Below are 12,422 nucleotides of genomic sequence, written 5' to 3'. Positions count from 1 at the left end.
CTCTCTCCTGCCTGGGCCTGGGGGCAGAAACTCTCACAGCACAGGGCCTGGCACTCAGAGGCGCCCCAGGAATGCTGGATCAATGAAGAAAGGAAAGAGAGAAGGAATCAGCTTTTGGTGCTATTGTATGTTCTGTTTTCTAATTTATTTCTGCTCTTATCTTTGTTTCTGTATTCTTATTCTTTTTTCCCTCCAATAAGAACATAATTTATATGCTGCAGTCATTAATTTTTTAAAATAATAAAAGCATTTAAAATTATGAATTCCTTCTAAGTACAATTTGGGGGCATCACCACATAATTTATGGCAGTTGTTTTCAAGGCACTTGAAAGTCATTTTCTTTTTTTAAAATTTTTAATTAATTAATTAATTTATTTTTGGCTGTGTTGGGTCTTCGTTTCTGTGCGAGGGCTTTCTCTAGTTGTGGCGAGTGGGGGCCACTCTTCATTGCGGTGTGCGGGGCTCTCACTATCGCGGCCTCTCTTGTTGCAGAGCACAAGCTCCACACGCGCAGGCTCAGCAGTTGTGGCTCACGGGCCTAGTTGCTCCACGGCATGTGGGATCTTCCCAGACCAGGGCTCGAACCCGTGTCCCCTGCGTTGGCAGGCAGATGCTCAACCACTGCGCCACCAGGGAAGCCCCGGAAAAGTCATTTTCATTTCCAAACTGAATGAGCAGTGACAAAGGAAAAGTTTTAAATTCCCAGGCATTTGTGGTCATATTGGTGATATGCACACAATGAAGTTCCGGTGTATTACACTGAGGTTAGAGATTAGAAGCAATTTCCGCTTCTCTATATTTATAGGTATTTTTCTTTATGGACTAAATAGATTACTGACATAATATCTGAACTCTTAACAACAGATAAACCCTTTGCCCTACAGTTTAATTCCTGATATTTGTTAATTTTCCCCTTTCAATTACATGGACTTTCTTTGTCCTTTTATCTTTTACTTTACTAATATCTACTGTGACACCTCCAGTCACAACTGTATTTCTATCCATTTTTTTCTTTTTTAAAATATTGATTGATTGATGTGGACCATTTTTAAAGTCTTTAAGGATTTGTTACAATTTTTATGCTTTGGCCGTGAGGCACGTGGGATCTTAGCTCCCCATGGGGTCTCAGCCTGGACTGCACACTGGGAACCCCTAGGGAGGCCCTCTCAAGATTCTCACCGGCCAGGGAGAGGCTCTGGCACTAGGATTTTTAAAAGTATCTGCCCCCTTCCCTGACCCAGGTGATTCTCCTCTGTAGTCACAGGAGAACTGCTACTCCTTCCTTCCCTCCCCACCTTTGGTGGATCCAGCTGGTTCTGTTAAAGTGGCCAAGTGATCACCTGAATTTTCCTTTAAAAGTAATTTCGTTTTGGACTCTTCACGCAATATATGTTCACTGTAGCAAATCATGAAAACAGAGAAATGTACGAAGCAGAAAACAGATGTTTTACATTTTTTTCCAACCAGTGATCTGCTGCCGTTTTCAGTCTCTGCAGGTTTACAAACATGACCGTCTTCCTGCTCCTCCTCCTTCAGCGTGTGGTCTGTTCAGGGAGCTGAGTTATCCTTCACGCTTGGAGCCTTTGTTGTCCCTTTTGTAGCCGAATAAACAGTGATTGAACACTTACTGTATGGCATGTTGGGCTGAACGAGAGGCCTCAGGGACCCAAAGATCTCACGGGGACCTTGAGGGACCTTCAGTCTAGTCATTTTATTTTATTGTTTATTTATTTATTTCGTTGCACTGAGTCTTAGTTGCAGCAGGCAGGCTCCTTAGTTGCAGCCTGTGGGCTCCTTAGTTGTGGCTTGCCAGATCCTTAGTTGCAGCACGTGGGCTCCTTAGTTGTGGCATGCGAACTCAGTTGCGGCATGCGTGTCAGATCTAGTTCCCTGACCAGGGATCGAACCCGGGCCCCCTGCATTGGGAGCGTGGAGTCTTATCCACTGTGCCACCAGGGAAGTCCCAGTCTAGTCATTTTAAAAGACCTTCTGTGTGGATCCCAGGTGCCTTCTTTTTTCCTTTCCTTGTCGTTTTTCCTGGAGATTAATGTGTTGAACTTTGTTATGGGTCACGTTTTCTTCGTTTCACACAATTTTCTAGGTTTTCAATGGAATTTAAGGGGAAGCTGTTACTTCCCCTCTGCCACACCTCCTCCCCCAAAAGCCCCAAGGAAAGTCACTTTTCTTCTTTAACCTTCAGTTGCCATGGACACACGTCTGCACCCAGCGTGGAGCGGCCATAACCTGGGGGCACCATCCCCATTTCCGCCCCGAGCATCAAGTCACCGGCCCTCGGGGCCGGCCGGGCAGCTCAGGTGCGAGGGGTGGGTTCCTCCCTGTCAGCCTGTCACTGCTGCTCTCAGCAGAGTTACGAGAACGGGGCCAAATGGGCTGGGGCAGCCGGCGGGTGTTTGCGGGTGTGTGACAGAGCCCCGCAGGCTGGGAGACACTGATGGTCATGGCTTCCCTCTCGCCGTGATGAACACACACCGGTCACAGCCCCACAATCTTCTCAATGGTGCAGGATTGGCCGTGTGGGGCTTTGTTTTTCATTTTTTAAAACAGAGGCAAATGCTCTATGCTATGAAAACGGCACACACAGGGCATCCACAGCGTTGAGGGAGGGGTGCGAACGCCAGTGGGAAACATCCCATCACCTTGGAAACCCTCTCCCTGGGGGTCCCTCTCCCCCCAGAGCCTCGCAGAGGTGTCAACTTCAAGCCAGCGCCCCAGCTAGCTGCGCCAGAGCCCCCTCTGGAAGGAGACGGGCATCTTTACGAAGCACAGCAAACACTGCAGGAAGGTAATAAACACGGCTCAGGCCCAGCACTGTGGCCCAAAGACAAGTGCGATGAGACCCCGAGAGGCACCCAGACCTCCCCACTGGGCAGGACGGTTCGGGTCCCAAGGATGGGAGAGGCCAGCAGGGGTCCCTGAGGCTCCACGGGAAGCAAAGCGCAGGGTTGCAGGCAATGGCACCAACGTGGACCAAAGGTGCTCCGAGACACCCTCCCTCCGCGGTGACCCAGGCCCCAGACAAGAGTGATCAATAAAATCAAGAGCGCGGAGGCCCCAGCTGGGGGTCGCGACCGAAAGGGAAACTTTGGCCCCTGCCCACCAGCAGGCTCGCTGCCCCCAAACAGCCCAGCCTGGAAGGCCCAACACAAGAGCTGGGTCTTGGTCCTCCAATCCCTTTCCTGCCTGCCTACTTCCTTCTCTGCTCCCCACCCTGGTGCTGGTGGGGGAGGACTGCTATTGTCTGAATTGTGTCCCCCCAAATCCACATGCTGAAGTCCTAACTCCCAGCACCTCCGAATGGGGCTGTATTTGGAACAGGGTCTCTAAAGAGCTCATTAAGTTCAAATGAGCTCATTAGGGTGGGCCCTAATCCAATATGACTGGTGTCCTTATAGGAGGGGGAGACTGGGACATAGCAACACCCAGAGAAGGACCACGTGAGGACATGAGGAGAAGGCGGCACCTACAAGCCAAGGAGAGAGGCCCCAGAAGACACCAACCCTGCCGACACCTTGATCTTGGACTTCTGGCCTCCAGAACCCTGAGGCATTATTACATTTCTGTTGGATAAGCCGCCCCGTGGTATTTTGTATGTCAACCCTAGGAAACTCATACAACGGGGGATGGGGTCAAGAAGAGGAGGAAGAGAGTCCAGGCCGTCCCCATTTCTCTCCACCTCTGGTCCTTGGAAGCTCATTTTCTCCAACTTTGGGAGACCCAGAAATGTCATAAGCACCCATTTATCCCTGGAAGAATCAGTTGTTCAAAACAGAATCACGAATTTCCCCAGAATTGGGACCTAAACAAATGTCCAACCAACACCAGAGACACACCCAACTATGGACTGGTGGTCTCATTTTCGAAACACAAGGCAGCCAGGGAACCCCTGTGGCGCCCACTTTGAGAACCGCCAGGTCATGGAGCTACAAGCCTGTCACCTCAGATCCGTCCAATCAGCAAGGGCTGAAGTGAGGAAGGCAAGAACCGGTACTTTCTCTCCCCTGAGCAGAGCACTCATGGCCCGGTGGTGACCCCAATAAAGAACTGAACAGTAACCTACTGTCTTTCCTTGAAGAGGCCGGGGAGGTGCTTGTGCTATGGGGGGCAGGAGGGCACCCAGGCTGGTGGTGGGAGGAGAGCCACTCGCCCGCCTCCAGCCCAGCTGCGGGGGACCCACCCGCCTGCTCCTGCACAGCCGGCCTCTGCACGCCCTTACCTTCCCGCCTCCTGGCTGGTGCTTCAGGTTTTCCGTGGAGCCGATCTTGGACTTGACGTTCTTCAGGTCTGGCATGGGCCCCGGGGCGGCCTGCAGGCGGCTCTTAGCTGCAGACGGCGACTTGGGTGGAGTGCGGACCACTGCCACCTTCTTGGGCTCCCGGGTGGGTGGGGTCGGCAGGGAAGGGGTGCGGGAGCGGCTGCCCGGAGTGCCTGGGGACCCGGGGCTGCTGTAGCCACTGCGGTCCCCAGATTTCCCAGATTCGCCTGGAAAGGAAGGACGGCATGAGGCCGGTTAGCAAAGGGCTATCTGTCCTGGGGTCCATTCCCAGACTCAGGGCTGGATCAGGCACGTGGGAACAAGGTCAGAAGCTCAGTCAAACCAGCAGGAGGCTGCCCTTGGTCCCATTTCTAGAGAAACGTCTCCACTTCCCAGCCTTGCTGCTTTGCGACAGAGATATCCTGCTTCCTAGAGAAGCAAAAGAGTGGTCGCCAAGGACCACCCAGTACCCCCTAGAGGGGGACCAACTCTGCCCTGTGGCCCTGGGGTCAGGAGAGGCTCCAGCTAGCTGTGTGGTCTCAGACAAGTCATCTACCCACTCTGAGCTCAGAGGAAAAAACTGTAATGCCTGCAGTGAGTGAGGCCGGGCAGGGATGCATGGCCTGTGCCCTGAATAAGGGCAATGCAATGGTGGGCCAGGGGCCCATCTGGATCCACTGGACTCTTTAACCACAGGGTGAATTTTAAGCTGTTCGCCAAGTTCAAGGCCCCTTTTCCGTCAGACCCCATCCAAACTCCCAGCTCCTCTGTGGTACCTGGGCTCCACAATGGTATACCTGCTTCGTGTCCATCTGTCCCTGGCTCTCCAAACAAGCCATGCTGCTTCCTGCCGCCCTGCCCTCCCGAGAACCCCCTCCCCACCAAAGCTATGTGCAGCAAATAGCAGTGCACTTTTCCGGGCACAATGCGGGCGCCAGGCCCTCCAGGAAAGCTGCTGGGCCCGTCCCTCTCCCGGCAGAACCGCCCTGGGCTCCCTAACATGCGTCTCTTCCTGCACTTCTCATCCCCCATCACACTTTAATAGCTGGCTATTCCGTCTGCCTCTTGGACTCGTGTTTCACCAAGTGTGGCCCAGGCAGACCTGCATCAGAATCTCCAGAGCCACCACGGAGGAGTGGGACCTGTAAGATGCAGATTTCCAGGCCCCATCTAGACCTGATAGGGCAGAATCTCTAGGGGTGGGGCCTGCAAAATTGGTGCCCCCCACCTCTGCCCCCAGGCACGCAGGCTGGCTGGTGGACCTGGTGGTGGCTTCAATTTCTTTCTGCACCACTGAATTGCAGAGTGACCTTAGGTAAGTCACTCGACCTCCCCAGGACCAGCACAGTGACCGTCACCCACGGGACGCCAGCGCGATCTCACATGCAACCTGCTTAGGGCCAGTGCAGACCTCCCGCCCCCGTATCAGCTCGAGGCACGTCCTCCCCTGGGCCCACCACAGCCCTCGGCTGAAGTGAGAGCACGCGGGATTAGAAAGGCCCGTCGGACAGACATATCTGCACAAACCACACGAAGAAAGAATCAGGAATTCGGACCGTTCCAACTTCAGGATCAACGTGGGAAACCTATGTTTCAGAAGCACGTCCTCCCGGCTCTAAAAACCTAAGCCAACCGAGAGCCACATGCGCAAAAGGCATGAGCCCACTGGGCGAGGCAGGCTCAGAATTACCTCTCTCAGACTTTGCCCCTCCAGGGGGTGGTTTTTTCTGCACTTGCTTGGTAGCTTAAAAATAAAAATCCACAGAAAGCCTCGTTATCATCCAGCTTAAAGAGGCCTTAATGAGTGTTTTCTTACAGGCGCCCAGTCACGCCCAGTGAGGCCATCCGCAGAGGCGAGAAAGGCGGGGAACGGGGTCAGGGAGCAGGGGCCCCATCTGGCAGGAAACAAGGCCAACTTGGGGGAGATCTGTCCACCCAAGAGCAGGTCAGATCCAAAGAGAAACACACGTTCTTGTTTCCAGTTATGACTCTAGCTGCGTGAATCAACTGGCATAATGTCCAGTGCAAAATAGCAGGGTCAAAATCATGTAAAAATTCCAGTCACAAGTCTGTAAATTACCCCGTATCATATGTATTGTATACATGAGGAAAAACCCTGTGGGAGAAAACCAACGTACGGGCGTCAACGAGCGGGTGTCCATGCAGGCCCCACTCTACGGCCACCTCGAGAAACATCACGGCCAAGACACACAGCAGACAAGGGCTCTGAGTGGCCACCCCGGGGCCAAGGAGCAGCCCAGGCCCCGTGCACAGCCCACATAAGATCCACAGGGCCCCTGAGCCAGCGCAGGCCAGACGGCCCCCGAGTCATGCACAATCTAAACCCAGTTTCCTGGGACAGTCCCCAGGGCAGTGAGACAGGGGCACTCAGCCTGGCTGTCCCCAGTGGAAGCAAAATGGCTCAACTGAAGCCTTGCCTGGTACTCAAAACCAAGTGGGTTTTACTCACAGGAGCCCAGGGGAACGGCCCAGCGTGTGACTGCATAGCTAAGATTCTTAGGTTCTGTCAGAGGGTCCCTAACATCCCAGCAAGTTAGCAGGGGCTGTGCCCTGTGTGAGGTCACCTATAGTGACCTAACCCTCATTTGGGGACTGAAAAACACCTCCCAGGGGCCCTGGATGTGGGCTCCAAGGATCTCAGAGAAGCCCCTTTTCCATCAGTTATTAGTCTTACGGCTGCATTTTCCTCGTGCTTAAAAGTCTGGTTAGACTTAGTCGAGCCTCGATTTCTTCATGGTAAAAAGTGGGGATTCAATATCTAGCTCAGAAAATTAAAAGAATTAGAAAATGAACATTCGGTGTTTAGTAGGCTGCAGGCGTAGACCAGCTACCAGAGCTTAACTGTCAGGGCCTCCACAGCGAGCTTTCCCCCCACCGCCCCCGCCACCCCCCGCCACTTGGATTCCAGAGAATCTCCCTCTTACCAGTGCCTGGCGGGGTCTTCGGGCTGGGCGTGGTTTTCGCTGGAATCCGGGTGGCGTTGGCCAGGCCCTTCTGGCCTGGAGGGGCCGCTCCCCGGGGTGTGGCAATCTTCGTTCCAGGTTTACCGTCTGCCCCCTGTAAACCGAAGCATGGTAGAGTGGTTTTTACGACTGGGAAAGGTTCCTGCCACCCGGTGTCAATGCCAGCCCCATTCAACCACCGTGACTCCAAATGAGGCTAAGGTCGGGGTGACACTTTGCCAGCCAGATACAACAAATGTCCTCTACAATGACGAGGGTTTGCTGGGCACACAAATCCACAGCCCCTCCCAAATGCCTACCTTTTCCTCCTGGAGGGACATTTTTCATGAGTTATCTGCAACAGCTGAGCTAATGTATTTAATAAAAAGTCAGCAGAGCTTATAGCAATGATCGAGTTCGTCATCCAACCAGTGTCGGCAGGCAGGACATCTGTAGACTCTTCCTACGTGGACACCATTCTCTGACTCCCTTAGGGATTTATCTGACTGGTGGTGGTTAGTTTCAGAGGGACGCCGAGACAGTTTGTTGAAACGGACCGAGAGTGCTAACAGAGCTCGGCCCTATCCTCCTGTTCTCTCCCAAACAAGCTTCAGGCCTCAGTACCACCTCAGGTGTGCTGAGAGCCCTCGGCGGGAGAACACCAGCATCAGTTAGCAAACTGGCCACTGGTGGAGCACAGGTGCCCAAGCACAGTCAGCTGACTGGGGACAGTGACTGGGTCTGGGGACCCAGTTGATGACCTTGACATATAACACAAACTCAAAGAAGAAACTGACGTGTACTGAGGACCACGGGCTGCTTCAGGAGGGAGTAAACTGGTGGGACAGGCATGGCTGCAGAGTGATGCTGTCCGACCCCAAATGAGGGCGACCTGGAAGCACCCCCGGTTACCCAAGTCAGAAATGGACAAAGGAAGCCAAACAGAGTGGTGCTTTCCAAGCCAGGGTCTCCTCCGGTGCCTTAGGGGCTGCTGCCACGAGAGCTGAAAGGGCGCCAAGAAGGATGGCGCTGTGCCTCCCTTTCCTTGTTTCAACCAGAATTTTAACTGTTCTACGTGGCGCTTCTAGGTAAGAGCTTATCCAAAGAAAGGTCTTTGCAGCTAGAAAAGCATACGCTTGAAAACCACAGGAGAGCAGCCTGATTCTTTCCAAAGGTGGTTTCCTTACCTTGACTTTCATCTCCTTTGCTCCAGAACTGCCAGTTCGGGGTGTGACAGAAGAGACGTGTTTAGGAGAGGAAGATGGCTCTGGGCACACGGCGGGGCTGGAGGGTTTGATCAAAGGGTCTGAGCTACCAGGAGTGGGGCGTTTGGAGCTAAGGCAAGGCCTACTGCTCAGGGTTTTAGCAGAGGAAGGTGTGGATGTCTTAAACATAAACATGAATAAAATCAAAATAAAAGTCAGCACATGGGAGAAATGAACAAACTGAAAAAAGGACAGTGACTACAGATAAATATGACAGGAAATGGTTTAAAGCCCTGATCTCCAAACTGTTTGGATCACGTACCCTTATCAGTCCTTCTTATCAGGAAGAACAGAAAGTGACCATGCATCCCAGGTACTTCTAGTTATGCATCAGCTAATACATATACTACGATGCTAACATATGATGAACATTATGAAACTTTCATATGGCAGAACTTGGAAAATGGATAGACTTTCTGGTACGTTCTTTCTCCAGCCCATTGGATCTACTTCAGCTCTGCCCTTTGGATACCACTGGTTTAAAGGTGTCTTGCACCCAAAGAGTTGACGGAGGTCGCCAAAAGTATGTGACTCTTAGGATGTTTCTCAAGAAAACATCTCCAGTGTGTCGGGGGTCAGAAGTGCCCCAGGTTCTGCTTAATTCCAGGTGGTTTTCTGGTCCTCGGGGGGTTTCTGAAGACCGGCTGGCAGGATTTCAGGACGGCGTCCACGGCATCATGGCCCACGTGTCCACTCAGCACGGAGGGTGTGTGTCAGGCTTCCCCCCTCCAGCTTGTGTCAGCCCCACTCTGAGCTCGGCAGCAACCTAGACGATCTGCTCAGAGCTCCCAAAACAGTCTCCTCCTGCCCCCGGGCCTTTGCTTGTGCTGGTCCTACCCCTTAGAATGCCTCTTCTCACTGCTACGTCACCAGCCCCATTCATATTTCCTTCTCGGCCCGCCTCACAGGTCCTCTCTTCTAGGGCTTTTCCAGGACCCTGCGCCTCAGGCTGGAGATCCGTTTCTTGCTCAGTACTCCCTCAGCCCCCTAAGTAAATGGTATTTTCTAGATATATCTTAACTATATCTGTGTGCGTGTATGTATATAGATACATATCTGCTGAGCCTAGACCTGTAGCCGGAAGTGTAAAATGTGCAAAATTCAAACTTCGTTGCAAAAAATTCAAACACACCTTCATTTACTGTGAACGTCTTAATTCAAACTGTGCTGATGCAACTACAATTAGTTGATCCATAACCTGCTGCCTGCCCTTCCCTGGCCCAAGCGTCCATGGATAAATGCCAGAAGTTTAAGAGTTTGCATAAAAACACAAAGCACTTTGAGTGACAGTTTGTACTTCAGGGACAAACGCTCTCCACATGTTATATATAAAGATAATTCAGATACAAAGCATGGCTTCTTGATCAACTCGATGGCAGCAGAGAGGTTTCATGGTTTTGTCAGCTTACCTTGGTTTTTTTGTCATCGGCTCCAGCCCCATCTTTGCCTTTACTGCCCATGCGAGCTGATAAAATATAAAATGAGAATGTATGTTACACCCATTAGCACAGCCCACAAAGAGCCCGATGCAGTGGAGCTGATTTCTCGGGATCCATACAACATGTCTTGTTCAGTTGGGCCAGTGGAAATCCAGTTGATTTTCTTTCCCCTTGAATCTGTTAGGTTCTCGTTGTTAGTATCAACACAGCACACCGGAGTCATTGCTTGTAGCACCCTGACAAGAGGAGGCAGCAGGCTGGCCGAGGGCAGGGACATGCAGAGGAGAAACTGTTCGGGCATATGTTGGCACAGGGCAACCAGGGAAGGTAGACAGTGCAGGACCACTTCTCACAGGCTCCCTCCCCGTCTCTGTCAGGGTCAGCCTCCCCCAGCTGGGGCCAACCCCACTCCAAGGAGGGGCATTTGGAAAACCCAGGGCCACGGATGGGGCAGCTCAGCCAGGCTCCGGTCCCTGCAGGACCCTCTGCTCATTCAAGGGCCGAGGGGCGTAGGCTGTTTTCCCAGAGCCTGCCCCTCACTAATGGGGGCTTCGGTGACCAGCCCCAGCTGGCTCTCTGAGAAGCCCATCCCACCCTTGACCCAACCCTGGAGGGTCTTCTCACCACTTGCAGGCTCTCCCAAGAGGACTAATGCTTGCATTTCTCCAAGTTGGCAACAATCTAGCTACCGTCAAACATCCTATAGATAACCTCTTTTAGGACCAAACCGTTGACGGCTTTTGTGTTTGGGAAGCCACACCCCTTGATGAAACCAATCCACTTGTCTACCAGTGTCACCTCTAACTCACTCCTGCTACTGGCGTTCATTATTGAAAACTAATTATAGGTTTCTGTCTTCGGCTTTGATATTGTATTTCCCCTGCTCCAAGGACAATGGGCCTGCTTGGAGCATCTCACTGGTTACTGGAGACCAGATTTCTAGAGTGACCAGCACTGATGACCTAGCCCAGAGGTTTTCAAACTTTACTATGCAGCAGAACCCCATTGGGAGAGATTCCTAAAATACAGAATCCCGGGCTCACTCTGAGACAGTAAGCCTAAGGTGGGACCCAGGAATCTGCATTTTAATAAGAGCCCCAGGTGGACCTGGTCCACGTCTTTTGCCCCAGTGACCATCATCACCTATGTCACAACAAAAGCATCTGCTAGATCAGCATTTCCCAGTGCTGGCTGGAGAATTGGGGAAATGCATGCCATGTATCCTTCTCAGAGGGTCATAATGTACATTAGAATATGAAAGGCTCCGACAAGTCCTGCTGCAGCAAACCCTGTTTAACTTTGTTTTACCTGTTTTTTTTTTCACAAACTAATTGGACCATGGAACTCTTTTTTCCCTGGACACACCTATCAACATCCAGTGGACCAGTATTCAATAAAATGCCACTTCAGGAAACAGCTGTAATCTGTCAAGTCACAGTATTTTGTCCCATACTATTTTGGAGTTTAGGATATTTTAAAGGAGGACTCTTTCTCTGACTTAAATTTTAAATACAGGTTCCTTTATCTATAACATTTCAAAGTTTTCACGACGAGTAGACTCTAATCCACATTTAACAGATGTCTGCAACGGACAGCTGAAGTAGCCTCAATTTCTGGGCCCCGCAAATAATTCTAAAATGCTACAGGACCTAAATATATGAATGCACCCGACTTGTGGCCACGAGGCCCCCTCTGGAGTATAAACTGTCCTCTCACTGACAGGACACAGACCCTGACCCTTGGGAACCTCCCCTCCCATCTCTCCGGCTCCTGAAGGGCTGCTGCAGAGACGCCTCCCAGAGCTCAAGACTGGGCCAGGGCTGAGACCCCTGCGATCCCAGCACAGGGACTGCCTGGGCTCTGCTGAGGGAGGAGGAGGTGTTTTCTTCCACAGGGAGTTTTTGTTTCTGCTCACTGTCTATCCTGCAGGGTGGGGTGGAGTGGGGGTGGGGACTCTGGGCCACCTCCAAATGCTGGTGTGTGTCGCCCGCTACACGTGATGTGTTGTCCACTGACAGAGCCGAAGAAGACAGGCATGTGCCCTCTGAGTCTCCGGGCTAGGAGGACACACTTCAGGACCTTCTGGAAGGCACTGTGGTATATAGGGAAGGAAAGGCCTTTCGGAGCAGACGTACCTGGATTCCGAACCTAATACTCAATGACCTTCAGCAAAAGGTACTTTACCTCTCCGAGCTTCAGTTTCCTCATCTGCAAAGTGGGGCTAATTATGCCCACTTGGGAGGGTTGGGAGGGTTCTAGACAATGAATTTGAAACACATAACAAGCCCCCCAAAGTGGGAGGAGCTGCTGTGCTCTCTGTGGAGTGCGGCCCACCAGCCTCCATTGGGCCGATGGAACCTTGTGGATAAATCAAGTGGCCAGAGAAGCGAACGGGGCAGAAAGCACGGCGCGGGGGCTGTTGGTGACATGCAAGACGGCGGGCAAGCGTGAGAGGAGCCTGAGGGCAGGAGGAGGCGGGAGG

General features: G+C 52.1%; 1 protein-coding gene across 25 annotated transcripts in view; it reads right to left on the bottom strand.

The window, feature by feature from the left end:
* Positions 1-12,422, bottom strand: part of MAPT (microtubule associated protein tau) — a 100,997-nt gene that overhangs the window by 16,196 nt on the left and 72,379 nt on the right. For 15 of the 25 annotated variants that reach the window (XM_059048735.2, XM_059048740.2, XM_067020932.1 and 12 more), the window contains 3 exons: positions 9,911-9,966; positions 7,219-7,351; positions 4,235-4,500 (listed from right to left, as the gene is read on the bottom strand). In XM_059048735.2, coding sequence (XP_058904718.1) covers positions 4,235-4,500; positions 7,219-7,351; positions 9,911-9,966 — 455 coding nt within the window. Of the gene's footprint in view, positions 1-4,234; positions 4,501-7,218; positions 7,352-8,423; positions 8,622-9,910; positions 9,967-12,422 lie in introns of all 25 variants that reach the window. The other 10 variants (XM_059048732.2, XM_059048738.2, XM_059048734.2 and 7 more) reach the window with 1 other exon arrangement.

The sequence above is a fragment of the Kogia breviceps genome, chromosome 19, assembly GCF_026419965.1.
Source record: "Kogia breviceps isolate mKogBre1 chromosome 19, mKogBre1 haplotype 1, whole genome shotgun sequence".
NCBI lineage: Eukaryota > Metazoa > Chordata > Mammalia > Artiodactyla > Physeteridae > Kogia > Kogia breviceps.
The sequence above is the reverse complement of the archived record's forward strand: the minus strand, read 5'-3'. Positions and strand labels throughout refer to the sequence as shown.